The 16,927-nt window shown below is 39.8% G+C and overlaps 1 protein-coding gene across 1 annotated transcript; it reads right to left on the bottom strand.

Moving 5' to 3' along the window:
- Nucleotides 1–7,954: 7,954 nt before the first annotated feature.
- LOC147014739 (calmodulin-alpha) lies at nt 7,955–16,288 on the bottom strand. Its single transcript, XM_085852917.1, has 6 exons — nt 16,059–16,288; nt 14,935–14,965; nt 9,834–9,977; nt 9,281–9,387; nt 8,521–8,656; nt 7,955–8,119 (listed from the first exon to the last, which is right to left on the bottom strand). Exons 1-6 carry the CDS (start codon nt 16,059–16,061, stop codon nt 8,091–8,093), a joined length of 450 nt encoding a protein of 149 aa, XP_085709043.1. The 5' UTR covers nt 16,062–16,288; the 3' UTR covers nt 7,955–8,090.
- Nucleotides 16,289–16,927: the final 639 nt, after the last annotated feature.

Below are 16,927 nucleotides of genomic sequence, written 5' to 3'. Positions count from 1 at the left end.
CCAACATTTTTTTTTGGGGGGGGGGGGGGGGTTGGAAATCACTTAAAACATGTAGAAATGCAAAAAAAAAGAAATCGAAATTTTGTTGAAAAAAAAGTTGCAAAAATTTTTTTTTTCCTCTAACAATTTTTTTTTGGGCGGTGGGGGGTTGGAAATCACTTAAAACATGGAGAAATGCAAAAAAAAAATTTTTCTCTAACAATTTTTTTTGGGAGGGGGTAACAATTTTTTTGGGGGGGGTTGGAAATCACTTAAAACATGTAGAAATGCAAAAAAAACAACAATTTCTCTATCTTGGGGGGGTAACAATTTTTTTGGGGGGGGTTGGAAATCACTTAAAACATGAAGAAATGCAAAAAAAAATTGTTTTTTTCTCTAACAATTTTTTTTTGGGGGGGGGGGGACCAAGTCCAAAATTTAATGGCATGATCCTTGGACCATACCTAACCCCCTCCCCCCCCACCAAGTTTCGTCGAAATCCGTCGAGGAGTTTTTCCATAATACTGTTCACAAACAAACAAACAAACAAACAGAAAGGGGTGAAAACAGTAACCTCCACCATCTTCGAAGATGGCAGAGGTGAAATAGCATGCATTAGGTTTCATTGCCATATTATTTTCACCACACTCCACATGACTTCCGATGAAATGACGTCCATCCATTAATATGATACAGGAGAATGCTTTTCAATCAACCAAAGCCTGGACCAAATTTTACATCCCAAATACCTACTTTACCTTTTTCATGTGCCCAATCCTGATTATCCAGGATGTAAACCCCAGCAAATGAAACCTCCTCGGCAAGATCATCACAGGCTACTGTTGCCATTCTCCATTGCATCACTTGCCAGTACAATTTGTCAGAGCAGAAGCTGCAACATGCCAAGCTGCTCTGAGGACTGCCCAAAACACTTCTCACCAAGTTAAATAATGACCCCCAAACCTAACTTTAAGCCATTCATCAGAGCAGTAGAGGCACGTCACCTGGGCATCAACTAAACCCAGAAAACCTCGACCCTTAACCGACTGAAGGCCACCAAACCTGCTGGTCGAGTTGAATCCAAGATCTCCCTATATCTACCAACTCCTTGGGTTCTGATCGAACGTGGACCGAATGGGTCCACTTTAACCCTCTTCACTCAGAGGTTGGCAGATTCAATGCCCGCATACACTTATAGGGTCTCCGCAAGAACCCAATCTGCATCTGTGGCCTCAACCAAAGTGCAGACCTTTACGTTGAAGAATGTGGCACACATGGCTGCTCCGGTGAAGGGACTGGGCTGCAGACTCACACCAGAAGCATGCCACTGGTTGAGAACTGCTGATCATACCGCTGTGTCCCATTCGTACATGGACTCTGAAAATGCTAATACTGTACCACTTTAGACACCAGAGGGCATCCGAGGATGAGATATGGATTCAAGGGAAAAAGAAGAGGAAGCTGATGAGAAAAAATATATGAAGCAAAGCCTGCTCTGATTTCTTGTAAGTCTGAGCTCCAAACACAGCAGATTACACACGCAAGAAGGCAGCGTTATGTGTCTAACGATGCGAGGAGGATTTCACATAAATGTGTTCAGTCTGCAGAACTTGCACAATGATCTGCAGCATCCCAGGCAGGTGGGCTCGTTGCAACTGCCTCTACTGCTCATTATTACATCGAGCAGACCAAATACTGTTTTGTTGCTAGTTAATTGCAATTTGCTCAACTGGACACTGCAACTATTATAAAATTGCACGATCTAACGTCTCAATATGTCCACATACTGGGATTGCTGCCCTGGTTTCAGAATTCAGAGATTGCATATGCGCACACAATATTGTGAACTGTTGCTTTGGACGCAGCAAAGCAACTTATAACTGAGTTTTATCTTCGTCTTTCCACCCTACTATCCCATTCATTTATACTAGGAGAGAGAATGTTCGTGGAAGCCCCGACGTTGATAAACTGCTCATAATTGCTGGAACCATGGTGATCTTTCCACACACCTTCAAGTCTAACTACAAAGCCCGGTGTTGGCTTTGTGGTTCGGGTGGTTGGAGAGCCTTCCCCGGCTTACCCTTGGCCCACGATCCAATGATGGCATATTTTGTTGGGACTGCCATATGACCTTGAACTTCAACATTTAGGGATAGAGTGTAAATGAAGAAAATGTGTTTATCTATAAAACTCAACATCATGAAAATCAGAGGAAAATTATTCCAAGTTATCAAAAAGTGTTTTTTTGTAATTTAGGTCACAATCCGAAAAAAAGCAGGTCAAGGGCACTAATCAAATATCAGGTGCACAACTCCAGGGGTATGATGTAAATTAAGCATAAATGCAACTTGCTCTGCAGCTATAGGCTATCTGGAGAGGGCAATTTCGTTCTGATCGGCTAAACCTCAGTCAAGTTATGGTGAAAAATGTCAAAATGTCTATAATTTGGTCATGACCTTAAAATTAGGTCAAGGGCAAAATATTTTATGTCAACCCCGCACAGTTTTTATTAACATTATTGATGGAAATTTTAATTCCGTAAGTCCCAGCCCGCTCCGAGATACAGTTCAGGAATTTTGGAAATTAGGATTTCAGGAGGAAAAAATAAGCTTAAATGAGCTAAGATCCTCGTCCTCTTAATTATGACGTCATAAAAACGAATATGACGTCATTGTGATGTATCAGGCTTGCGATAAATTATCTGTGCTAATGCCCGGCTTGATTCCTGCAAACAGAATTCCAAAAAGCTTGCCTAGTTTCGGAGATAATGGTATAGGCGATTTTCCATTAGTGGAGATATTATGACGTCACAACTATTTTTTCTAGGAAGAATTTCCAAAATCGGAGATAGTTACTGTCTGCGCAGGGTATTTTTACATATATATGCCAAGTTTCAGGAAGTTTCGATGAAAACTGTAGGCTGTGAAACAAAAAAGTCCACAAGAAGAAGATGAAGAACAACAACGTGAGTAAGACTTCGAGATCCTCAACGAGGATCTAAAAAAATTAGAAATGGTGGTTTAATACTCCGAGGGGTCTAATAAAACCCAACAACAGCAATAAACCTTCCTCTGTCCTTAAGGACTGAACAAAATAATCACAGAATGATGGACACGTAAAAGTGAAATTTCAGAGGGATAAGGGGGATAACAAGAAACTACGAATCAATCCGTTACTGTCATTGCCAATTGGGGACATGACACAACAGTTACTCTGATCAAAATAATAAATAAATGACTACCCATATTAATTTATCCCCCTCCCTTGGCATTTTCGCTATAATACATTCCTTTATGCCTGGTGTTGGCTTAATGGTTTGGGTGCTGAGTTCAAATCCTGCTCGGCTGTTGAATTAATACCAGTTGGGGTTGACTCAGCCTGTCATTCTTCTGAGGTTGGCAAAATGAGTGCCAGCTTGCTGGTGTCCTGTGTCGGAGTGGTGAGCTGTCCAGGATTGTGCCCAATAGACCAGGTGACTGATTTGGCATCACTGATGCTCTGTACAGAGTATGGTACCCAATGGATGGATATTCCTCCACTTGTATGAAACAGGATGTGCTGCATTTTCATTGGCCTTACATAATTAACTGGAAAAAAAAATCAAGTCATTGCAAAGATTTGTTGAAAGAAAAAGTGTTCTGATCGAATGTCTGTTCATTCCTTTAAGCGTTATTTTAATCCCAGCACAGCCCCCTGGAAGCTGCGTGTGGTCGTTTGAGGATTTGCAATGGGGGTGGGATATTGTGGTGGTTGGGAAAGGGGATAATCAGGGACCAGAGTTTCCACTGAGGGTGTAAACGCGTTTCCTTGGTGATACAACAGCCGCGTAGATGACCTGCAAACAGAGATCCATCTCTGGGGTGAGACAGATTCTTATTAATTTTGTATTCTATTTTTATCTCAGGATATTTTTTGTGGTCTAATTGTGCAATTAATCCATTTATGTCCAAATGACAAATTCCCCAAAGTAATTCATTCCCGACTCAAGATGAATGGTTTGTTTTTCAAACTCCTCTTACCTCATTCATGAAGTCTCTTACTCCTCTTTCTTTGAACCTCGATGAACAAACCGTCAGTCTTCCCTCATTTTTTTTTCCACCTTTAGTCTGTTTTAAATTGATGTTTGAGTTCCATCATGGTAGGCATTCCTTGCTCTGGTCCAGTGTGATCACTCCTCATTTTCATAAATGCCAAGGTGAGCCAATGAAAAAAGCCAAGAATTCACAAGGTTTCGGAAAAGCGATGATAATAGAAAACCAAGACGCCAAGATGAACAACGAATAGCCAAGATCTTGTGAAAAAAAGCTAAGGAGTGGTCACACTGCCCTGGTCCAGACCGATAAATATTGCCAAAATGTTTGGGACAAAAGCAATCTATGATTTGCTGTAAAGATCTTTCAACCAGTTGACGTTGCTTTCATTCAACGCACTCAAGAACGCTGTTGTTCACTGTTGTCAAAAATCTCAGTTCAATAAATCCTACATGTACTGTTACGTCGAGGGCCTATAGCTAGACTGTGGTAAGTGTAACATGGTCTGTGTATTTCGAGTGCGTTAGATTGCAATGTATCAAGGACCTGGTAGAATAGGTAATTTTGTAAAATGTGATGCTGCGGCAGTGTGTGTGATTTATAGACAGGATAGTGAGTGAAATATTGTATGCATCAACGCATCTTGTTTGTGGGTGGGGCCAGGTGAGGACTTCCTGTCACAAAAAAGTGTCACACTTCAAAAAAGGCCAGAACGATCTCTCACGCAAATGTGTGCAAGCCGTGGTAGCACAATGCACGATAGGACCCACCCAGAAGCAGGGAAAGACTTTTATAAGCTCGTGCCCTAGGCAGCGGGAGACGTGATTTTGCAATCGCGCGCGTGTGTGTGTGTGTGTGTGTGTGTGTGTGTGTGTGTGTGTGTGTGTGTGTGTGTGTGTGTGTGTGTGTGTGTGTGTGTGTGTGTGTGTGTGTGTGTGTCTGGGCCGTAACTGGTTTTTTCAACCATTTGAGCTTTCGTCATCAAATTTTCAACAAAGTTTTATTATGAGAATATGGAGAAAACAAATTAAGAATTTGGTCAAAAGCTCAAAAGGTCAAAAGGTCGAAGGTACTGTTTAGCATACGGAAGAAGTCCGAATACAAAGTGGATGGGCTTTGCATTTTCAGATGCTTTATAGTTTTTCGCTCGCCTGTTTGAAGAACAGAGAGCTATAGCGATACCCCCGACGTGAGTGTGAGCGTGAGCGTGAAAACGTTAAAGTTTTTGTTACTAGTTATTTAGAAGCTTGTCAATCATTTAATATGTGTACTAGGATGCTGATATTTGGCATGGAGGTTCATTTGGGGTATACTGTTGATGTAGTGAAGTTGAAATGAAAAAATAATTTCAAATCTTTAAAATTTTTGACCTGTTTTGAACTTAACTTTTTTGTAGCACATCAAGGTTAAAGTTTTTGTTACTAGTTATTTAGAAGCTTGTCAATCATTTAATATGTGTACTCGGATGCTGATATTTGGCATGGAAGTTCCTTTGGGGTATATTATTGATGTAGTGAAATTGAAATTAAAAAATAATTTCAAATGTTTTAAATTTTTGACCTGTTTTGAACTTAACTTTTTTGTAGCACATCAACGTTAAAGTTTTTTCCTTTCTAATGTTTTTATCTACCACACTATTTTTTTACTGATTACAATATACAAATACATATATAGCTTTAAAATTATTTGGATCAGACTTCACTGCAATGCTTTATAAAAAATATTATTAGACGAGTTTACTGATTACAATATACAAATACATATATTGCTTTAAAATTATTTGGATCAGACTTCACTGCAATGCTTTATAAAAAATATTATTAGACTAGTCTTTTAAAAACGATAAATGTATAAACAAGTGAGCATTGGGTGGCTTTGACACCAACTCTCTGGTTATTGGGGCTGCCACGTGAGCAGGACGGTCAGGAGGAGAACTCCAATTAGGATGAAGGGAGGGGGGGGCAAGAGAAAGGGAACACCAGAGTTCCTGGTGTGCAGAAGAAGGGTGAAGAAGCGGCTTGAGTGAAAATTGAGAGCAGACCAGGACGACTCATGTGGTGAAGGAGAGAGGAGAATTGGTGAGAAAAATCACAAAGAGTGTCACGTACGCTGGTTCTGAGTGAACGTCCCAAGTGAGTGGAATTCTGAGCGAACGTCCCAAGTGAGTGGAACCTTTCGGAGACAAAGGTGGTCACTCTCTGCTTTCTCTGTTTTGCCTGTTCATTGGACTCACTCTTGCGAGCTTAATTAATTTCTCGCTCTTCATCTCCAATGCCCTGTTTCATCGTTGCTCAGGAAGAACAGCTCTTGGAAACGGGGACACTGTTCCCGAGCTGTACATCTCTAAAAGAAAGTCCTTGCCTGCAATTTTAACATGTGTACAGGTGGGATCTGTGGTGCCTCGTGTGGGTTAAGTTTTAATTTATTTCTCATCCTTGTACACAAGTTTGTGTCTTTTGATTTGCATGGTTTAATTCAAACTGCTCATCCCATCCACCTTTCTCATTATAAACCAACCCTTTTGAAAGTTCAGAAAACTTATTCCATCCTCCTGTGTCCCACGAGTGTGTCATCAATTATGGTTTATTTTGGACGACTTTGGGGAACGGTAAAGAGTAGATTAATTAAAGTGAACGCAGTTGGTTAGAAACTATTCGGCCGTTCCCAGGAGAAAGGATCCTGGCACAGACGACCCGTGTTAACTGACATGACGATAGTAATAAACATTTTATATATAAACACATTATATATAATATCATCACACATTATGTATAATAAACATTTGAATAAACATTTTATATACTTAACCGGACATTTTTTACCCCATGCTATAAAGTTAACATGAAGATTGCTGGGAAGGTTACAAATCCAATGAAGAAACAATGCTGAGGCATCAGATAATGTAGCAACAAAGGGTGGAAAGAGAATTCAGGGGTAGTTGTACTTGCTTTTGAGCTGTATTGTCTGGGTTTGATTCCCAAGCCATCTATATACCATCAACCGAGATGCATCATTGCAGAAACCATAGTTCAGATGGGATGTTAAGCCAGCCATGTCATCTGCCAGCATTCACTTGTGGATGTTGAAGATCCTAGGATCCTGAGTTCAAATCCCACTCAGCTGTTGAATTAATACCAGGTGGGGTTGACTCTGCCTGTCATCCTTCTGAGGTCAGCAAAATGAATGCTAGCATACTGGTATCCTGTGTTGGAGTGGCGACCCATCCAGGATTGTGTCCAATCGTCTGGGAGACTGCTATGGTAGCACCAATACTCTGTGCAGAGCGTTGGTGCTGCGGAAGCAGTCTCCTTGGCTATGGTACACAATCCTGGATGGGTCGCCACTCCGACACAGGATACCAAGCAAGCTGCTACTCATTTTGCCGAGCTCGGAAGGATGACAGGCAGAGTCAACCCCACCTGGTATTAATTCAACAGCCGAGGGGAATTTCAACTCAGGATTAAAGGATACCAAGCCCATCACCCTATCCATGAAACCAACACCAGGCATAATAGCAAAGTAGTAGTAACTATAAATAACCCTTATTAGCCCCAGCGCAGCACGTCAACCGTGAGATACCCATTTGTTTTTAAAAAAAAAAATCAATTCCTGTTTATTTATTTACCATTGACCTTCAGTTTGTGCCCAAGCTGTAACATTTTTACCAACACTTACAGGTAACAGATTCAAAATGCTGCTTTTCTTACAACATTGCTCTTTTTATTTGCAAAATGTTTCATTGTTTTGCTGCTTTAGACTTTAGCAGCCATTCAGACAAGTGCCATCACAACACAGGGCCGTATCACCGAGCCCGACGCGTACAAGGTCCCAAACAAGACCCTAGTCTTGAAAAACTACACCAAAAGAGTATTAAAAGTGACAAATATATTTCTGTTTGACAAATTAAAAGTGACAAAATTTTCATAACAAAGAGCAAAAACATCAACTTTTCACAGCCATTTTATTCAATAAACAGGAATCTACATGGAACACAAGAGCCTGTAGTTTAAGGCAAAGATGAAGGAATTTTCAGGTTGAAAGTTCAGTTATCACAGCACATTTGATTCTTCTTTCAGGTCGTCACTTTGTCAACATCATCGTTATGAACTCTGCAATTAAAACAAAACCCTTATAGCACCAGTGACAAAGCAGATGCAAAATAAGTCAGTTCATCTCAAACAATAAAACTTCATTATAAGAATTCACAATGGGAAGTGATTTTTAAAAATGAAACTTTTATAATTATATGTGGTTTGTCGATTGGCATTCCCATCTGAACACTCAGCTCATGAACACATCTCTGACTGCATCCTTGTTCTTGATGCAATTTATCAACAGGCTTCAAGAGCTATAGATGCAAAAATAAATAAATAAATAAAAATGAACATATATATATATATATATATATATGTATATATATATATATTATATATATATATATATATATATATATATATATATATATATATATGATTGATTTTCTCAACAAGACCAGGAACCCAACACACACCTTCATAATTGACTTGACCATCTCCGTCGATGTCTGCCTCCCGGATCATCTCATCCACTTCCTCGTCGGTTAGTTTCTCTCCGAGATTTGTCATGACGTGCCGCAGCTCTGCTGCACTGATAAAACCATTCCCATCCTGTCAAGGCACCATCCACGCACATAATGTAGGAAAACGTTGAGCTTTAAGGGCCTGAAAAGCTCAGCTGTATGAATAATTTTAAACATAAATTGTCATAACTGCTAAAACAACTTCCGAAATTATTTTGATGGTCAAATTACATCTTTCAAATCCCAAGTTGATGTTAAGCATTTCCATAAGAAATCCTCAAGGACATTGTTCTTCATATAAACAGCTGTTTCTCCCTCTCCATGCTTCAGTCCCTCAATTCCCCGACCTCCCTCCCTCCCTCGTTTTCATGCCATCCTCCTAGAGGAGTTAACAACGGTAAAATTAGCCCTCTAATTAAGACCCGGTAGAGCATGTATGCTTCTTTTGCCAAACCAACAAACTAAACTTACACTGCAGAGTTACAAATAACATCAAACATTTGGAAGGCCAAGAGGGTTACAATTCATTTATTAGTTTATGGAAGATAGTGGAGAACTGCAATATGTCGATTATATTCCAGTGAGGAGGAGAGAGAAGAGTGGGACTGGAGTTTGGAGATTAAATATATCAATCATGATTGGAAGAAAGGACAGGGGGGGGCAGGGAAGACAAAAGTAGAAGTGAGCAGAAAGCTTTGACTTTCAGTATTACCTTGTCAAAAACCCGAAAAGCTTCCCGGACTTCCTCTTCACCATCCGCATCCTTCATTTTTCGTGCCATCATCGTGAGAAATTCAGGAAAATCTATTGTTCCATTGCCTGGAAGTGAAATTTTGACCAATCTGAAGTCGAAATTATTCTATTTTTCTCCAAGTAAATGTCAACCACCAGAATGATACATTTATCACCTAAATATATCATATGGCACTGAAAGCACACGGCCTTAAGTCGGCAGCAACCGCACTCAGCTGGGCATCATCACTCAAGTAGCATTAAAATCGGCTTTTCATCAATTTACTGCACGGATTTCTGCCATACTGAGGACTACTTATTAATGACGAGCATGTTGTGATCCCCACAATGGATTAAAATTAACGAATATCAAAATCACGTTGCGGTTGAAACATTTGTAGGCTGGGATTCAATGTCTTCAATCTGATGGTCCAATTCAAAAATATTATTGTTTTTGGAGATTCAAAACAAGCCCCCAATATCCTCCCATCTCCCACCCCAACCAGTTCCCCTTTTCCCCCATCGGAGTATACCATCAGCATCAACTTCATTGATCATGTCCTGCAGTTCCGCCTCTGTGGGGTTTTGGCCAAGAGACCGCATGACCGTCCCCAACTCCTTTGTGGTGATTGTACCATCACCGTCCTTATCAAAGAGTGAGAATGCTTCCTTGTATTCTGCAAAGCACAGCAGTCAACAAGCCATACATTGCATGAATTAAATCACAAATTCTAAAAGAGAAAACAAATTCTAAAACATCACCAATTCTAAAGAAGAAAAACCACTCAATTGCCATCTTCAGATGCATAAGGCTATCAATGTAGTTTTTCCTTGGCTGGGGGACACAATCCTAGATGGGTCACCACTCTGACACAGGATATTCGACTGGCTCATTCTTCCAAATAAGCTGGTACTCATTTTGCCAATGTCGGAAGGGTGACAGGCGGAGCCAACCCACCTGGTATTATTTCTAATGGCAAGACAAGGGCCTAAACTCAGGACGGTAAGATCTTAAGCCAGCCACCTTAACGGTTAAGCCAACACTAGGCTTAAAATTCTGAAAGAGATCACCAATTCTAAAAGAGATAACAAATTCTTAAGAACGATCACAATTCTAAATTCTTAAAAAAAGATCACCAATACGGGATTTTTGAAATGACGCGATTATCCCACATTGTGAAAATAACTCAAAAAGACTTCAAAAAATCCATGAGAGAAAGGGTGTATCTGTGCACAATGAAAGTTGGAGAACTTTTTTCCCAGTTCATCAACAGTGTTGAGACCCTGCAGCTGCCCATAATGCAAACAACCGATGACGTGGACCAGTGGAAGTTCCGGAGAACTGTGGACGGGCGTGCGCTCCCCTAAACCCTCGACCATCGCTGCCAGTGAATGGACTTTAAACCTTGTGCGAGGTCTGCTGTAAGCATGCCAAGTTTGGCGATCTATTTAACGGATGTGTTAAATTAGAAAGACGATGCTGTGCAGCATTACCCACAAAGTAATGGGGACCAAATAAAGGACATCTTCACAACATGAAAATACACAAAGTTTGTGCTGGCTATATTTACGTGAGAACCACATGTACGCGGCAGACTTTCCTGAGGGAGACACCGTTTCTAGTTTGGGTGCTTCTTAGCAGCAATGGGAAGGTCATATCTGGGGCTTGGGAACGCACAGGTTAAATTTAAAATTGACTTTTTAAAAATGATGACATGTACCATAAATCATGTTGGGGGTGGGGGCTGGAGTGGGATCTGTGAGCACAGTTATAAATATATTTATGGTTTGGCTCCAGGGCTACAAGAGACATTATAATAGATTTTTACATCTCGTGTGTGTGTGTGTGTGTGTGGGTGTGTGTGTGATCTCCATATGCGGGTTTCAGAAGATGGAACGGAGTTCTCCCAGCCCTTGAATTATCCACTTCCATTTTGGGAAGGATTCATGGACCAAGTTGTGAAAGTTTTGTTCCGAGGACTCTTTTGAGGATCGTCACTGAGCCCCAGACAGCTTCCAACTGCAGTTCATTTGCAGTAATATTCCCAGGGATGGCTTTTAAGATATCCATGAGGTTCTTCTTTATCATTCCCATTGCTCCAACTATCACTGGTACAATTTTGGTGCTCTTCAGCTTCCTTTGAGATCCTGGTATTCCATAATTTTATTGATTTCTGTGTTGTTTAGCCCAAAATTGCTGGGTCCTGATATCTCAATTGGCAATGCCTTCTTTTTGTACCCAATGCCATTTTTTTGTCCAGTCACAATGCTTTGTATTCATTGTTCATGCTTGATGGGATCATCAGGTCGAACGTTAGCATTACATCCTCTGTCAATGATCGCTTTTGCTTCATGTTTTCATGAGTTTTCTGGAACTCGGTTTATGAAATTTTTAGACACATGCCAATGGATTACTCCACATACTTTGTTGTGCCTTTGTGTGTACAGCTGTACAAATAAAAGCACAAGTTTTGGTTTTTTTACATCACAAAAGGAGGTGGATCGTGCATTCTGTTTATATCTTGTAAAACCTACACATGCCTGAATTACTTAGTCCCAACATTTTCTTTGAAAGATTGGTCTTGTGTCCTTGGTCTTGGGCATTTATTAAGATTCCCTCTCCATCCCAGTTGAACAGACCTCCTCCTAACCATTCCAAAGCGCCCTCTTTGTCTGTTCCCAATTTGTCTAACTCCTTTTTAACATCTTCGGTGTATATCTGTTGATATTTCATTTTATATTTTTATTTTGTCTTTATTTTTGCAATCGATGGAGCTGTATTCATTGCTGTTTCGGTTTCTTGTGTTTGTAGTTTCGTTGCTCGGTGGGTTAGGGATACCTTTTCTGGTTTGCCGTCTTCGTGTTTACGTACAAATTGGTTTCGGTAATCCGTTGAACTTTTCATGTACTCAGCCAACCCTACAGTTGTGATTCTGTGAACTTGGTTGAGTTCCATCACACTGCTGTTCCTCGTCTTGGCAGGTTCATTCTCGGGCTATATTGATTTTTGTGGAACATTTTGTGGATATAATAGAGAGGAGTTTCCTTGTTTGGACATCTAGCTTGTTGATTTCTGGTTGTGGCCAGTTTATTATTTCCACCACTGTATTGGAATACTGGTACTGCGAGTTGCTTTATGGCTTTGACTGTTTCTTGGGGTGAGATACGTTTCCAGGATCCACCTCGTTCTATGCAGGTATTCTTTGGCCCATTTGTTTGTGACATGCAGTAGAATCTGGATAATAAGCGTATGTGCTTATTTTTAGATTTAGCGAAACACATATGCACTTATTTTCCACATACACTTGTATTCAAAAAGCCACGGCGTATGCTAATAATGCTAAATGTTTTTTTTTCAGAATGGCTGCGTAGACATCAGTTTTTACATCATTGCGATTTCAATTGTCCGTACCTCGGAAACAAATTTCAAATGCACTTTCTTTCAGTCCTCGAGCATCTGTCTGTTTAAACTCCGTAACAAGTTCGTTTTCCATGTCCATGTAAAAGGCCCATCTTCCGCTGCCCATCTTAAAACTTTTTACACTCTGAATAATTATTCCATCATTCTTCACCATTGATATCAAAGTCCTCATGTTAAGTCCGAAATTATTAACCTCCGCCATCGAAGATGGATGGAGGTTACTGTTTTCACCCCTGTCTGTTTGTTTGTTTGTGAACAGTATTACGGAAAAACTCCTGGACGGATTTCGATGAAACTTGGTGGGGGGATTAGGTATGGTCCAAGGATCATGCCATTAGATTTTGGACTTGGTCCAAAGTCCAATATGGCCGCTATGGCGGCCATTTTGAAAGAAATATTTGAATTTTTTTTTTGCATTTCTACATGTTTTAAGTGATTTCTAACCCAAAAAAAAATTTGTTAGAGAAAAAAAAAATCTTTGAAACTTTTTTCAAAAAAATTTCGATTTTATTTGAAAAATATTTGAATTTTTTTTTGCATTTCTACATGTTTTAAGTGATTTCCAAACCCCCCCAAAAAATTTGTTAGAGAAAAAAAAAACAAATTTTGCACCTTTTTAAAAAAAAAAATTTCGATTTCATTTTTTTGGCATTTCTGCATGCACGTCGATCTAGATTAGTTTATTCAATCGTGGTTCAGTAGAGTCTGATCCGTTTTGACCTACAATGAATAGGATATCAGGTTCACTTCAGTGACCCAGCAGTATTGGCGGTGGAGGTTTTGCACTCAACCGAGTGCTCCCCCTCTAGTTACACATCTGTTACTGGTTCTTACAAGAGTTGTAAAACTCGATAATATCAATCTACTTTTCACAAGTATATGATTGACGCTTCACCGGTGTGTCCATATTGATTGTGATGAAAAACGTTGTTTTTCGACTCAATAATAAATGGTCGTAAAAACACCATTTTACGACCCTTGATGAACAATGTTGTTTTGAACATTCAACTCTGGGAAGTACCAGTACCAGACGTGTAAAAAAAAATCGAACTTAAAAGTTGATGTACCAATAAAACACGAAATACTGTTGTGTTTGAGTTGATAATATTTTCAGTTTTCAGAGCCTTTTTGATGATGTTTTCATTTGTGCTTTTTTAATGGAGAAATAAAATAAGGAGGTCCATGAGCGCATATTTTTCATATGCGCTTATATTCAAGCATACGCATATTATCCGGATTCTACTGTCTTTGGTGGCCCAAAATGTTTGAGATTTTTTTGTTTTCTAGCTCCTGTATTGGTGTGTTTTGGTAAATTTTTTACATTATCTGTTTTTGTTGGCTTGCCTTGTACGAATGTGCATTTAGCACACTTATCTCGGCCAAATTCCATTGTCCCATTTCCTAATTTCACTACCATTTCACTAATAAATGGTAATAAAGTACCATTTCACTAATTTCAGTTGTTCTTCCAATTTCTCGCCATTCATTGCGGAGAGCTTTAAATCATCAATGTACAGTAGATGTGTCACCTTGAATATTGCCGCCCTGCCATGCAGTCCCCACGATTCATGGATTGAATACACTTTGCAGTGGAGGATGATCTTTCTCCTCTATGCTCCAATTTTCATAGTTTTGGTTTGAGAGATGCTTTATTGTTGGCTTTTGGTGTGTGTGTGTGTGTGTGTGTGTGTGTGTGTGTGTGTGTGTGTGTGTGTGTGTGTGTGTGTGTGTGTGTGTGTGTGTGTGTGTGTGTGTGTGTGTGTGTGTGTTTTATCCACCGCTGCCACTCGCTTGTATTAACAGGAAATGGTACAAACTCGACACCTCTCATCCACAGGTATTTCTCGTATTGCCTATATTTCCGTGAGTCCGATTTGCATCCAGAAACGCAACAATTATGGTTAACCATTTTGAAATTGTCACTCTTGTGTTTAAATGCTGAAGAGGGCGTTTAAAAGATAATTATTTGACCGACACATTTCACATTAGCAATGGCAGGAAAAAGTTCGAGTTGAAGTGAGCTACTGAAATGCACATGCAACACTTATGTGAAAGGCCTCGTTCGCATTCATACACCATTTCTAAATTTCCAAAATCCCATATTCAGAGATCGCTGATTGTAAAAGATTTCTCACCTTTTACTTACTTTTGTTTTTTCCTTCCAACCAGTAATCTACATTTTACAAATACATAAATAATGGCATTTAATGTACCTGCAATTTGCTCCTCTGTAAGCTGATCAGCCTATGAAGTCAAAGAGGAAAAAATTAGTTTAATACATCATCCTTCAAGCAAAAGCACACAATTTTCCCCATGAAAGGAAGTTGCAGGTTCCTCCAAACCAATGTGACAAAATATTTCACTTTACATTCTGATACAGTACTATTGCACATTTAGCTCCATTGTGCAAGTTTCAAATGGAAAAAAAAATCGGTTCATTTCAGAAAATTACATCCGAAAGAAACATCCAGCAAGAGCCACTAATTAAGAAAGTCGACAGCATTCTTCAAAGAGGATGTCAAAGCCAGCTGTCCCATCTGTAATCAAGTGAATGAAAAATATAAAAGCATCTATGGTCTATATCTAATTTGATAGCATCTAATTTGATAACCACCAGGGGGATAATATAAAAGCATCTAATTTGATAACGTTAAGAGTTTGCACAAAAAGCCTCTTCAATTTCTTTACAGCAGTATTAATAGTTGTCATTACTTTTGATAAAGTTCAAAAGAAACAGTACTATTTCGTTTTTGGCCCTATTTCTCAATAGTGAAGAATAACTTTAAAATTTAAATAATTCTCGTCTCCAGATCCTGATTCGGAATTTCACCAAAATGGAATCATTTCTTCCTTGCTACACACCCAACATGTCCACCAAGTTTCGTCCGAATCCGTTCACAACTTTTTGAAATATCGTGCTATATATCGTTTTTGGCCCTATCCCTCAATAGTGAAGAATAACTTAAAAAATTAAATAACTGTAGTCTCCAGATCCGGATTCGGAATTTCACCAAAATCGAATCAATTCTTCCTTGCTATAAACCTAACATGTCCACCAAGTTTTGTCCGAATCAGTCCACAAGTTTTTTAGATATCCTGCACACAAACCAACAAACAAAGACAGAAAGAGGTGAAAACATAACCTCCTTCACCTTAAGCGGTGGAGGTAATCAAACGATGACGCAAAAGCTTTAATTTTTACAACATTCAGAAAGTTAAACAATAATAAAAATCAACAAGTTGTTTTCATTTTAAAAGTACATTTTAAAGTAAATTTCAGGTTACAATCACAACTGCAGTAAAAAAAAAAACCAAGCAGCATGGCAGGAATGCTCACCATTCTGGGTCACCACCACCACCACCACCACCACTAAACTTTCATGCACTCACTCCTTACAGATTAATGGGAGGCTCCAACAAACAAACAAATCAGCGGAGGATACTTTCCAAGCGTTTATGAAATAAGAAACCGGAGCACCTGCTCAGTTTAATGTATTCATGCGCAATTCACAAAAATAAATAAATAAAGAAATAAACAAATAAATCCACCAGGAGTCATAAACAAAGCCAACAGATACATCGGATACCGAAGTTATCAGTTCAATCAATCACCGGTGAAGTTAGTCCGTTAAACGTGCATCGATTCCAAAACAAACATGTGTCTACTCAAGTTTGTGGAGATACAAAATGCTCGAGGATTATATCTTTGCGGCGGATTAACACCGAGGCTTGTAAGACCCGGAGTGACCGAGGCGAGGTCCGTATTGGCTGCTGTGTACCTGCAACGCGTCATCTCCGTTCGGCCCACCGATTTATCCCCCTCCCTCCACGTGACACCCGCGGTGTACCTGTCCAGGTAATGGAACTCCGCGGCTCCCGGCGCAACGCCGCGTTCCCACGGCTCCCCCTCTCTCTCTCTCTCTCTCCTCCACCTGGCAATTTACTATTTATGGAACAAGTAAAAGAACACACACTTTCCCGCACCCACATTACACCGTTTCCTCTTCATTCGTTCAAATTTATAAACCTGCCGCTTAGTTCCACTTCCACCGTGCAACAGGTAACATCGCGTCCTCGTTCACTCGTACACCTGGATGTTTCAACGTTACCTCCCACTCAGTGCTGGATTAATCCTCAGCTGGCCCGAAGGCACATTTTGAAATTTTAGAGAATGGCCTGAAAAATTTTAAATTAGATCTCGGGCTC

Source organism: Eptatretus burgeri, chromosome 13 (genome assembly GCF_056783735.1).
Source record: "Eptatretus burgeri isolate ZD-2024b chromosome 13, Ebu_testis_v1, whole genome shotgun sequence".
NCBI classification, from domain to species: Eukaryota; Metazoa; Chordata; class Myxini; order Myxiniformes; family Myxinidae; genus Eptatretus; species Eptatretus burgeri.
This window is presented reverse-complemented; position numbering and strand designations above follow the sequence as displayed.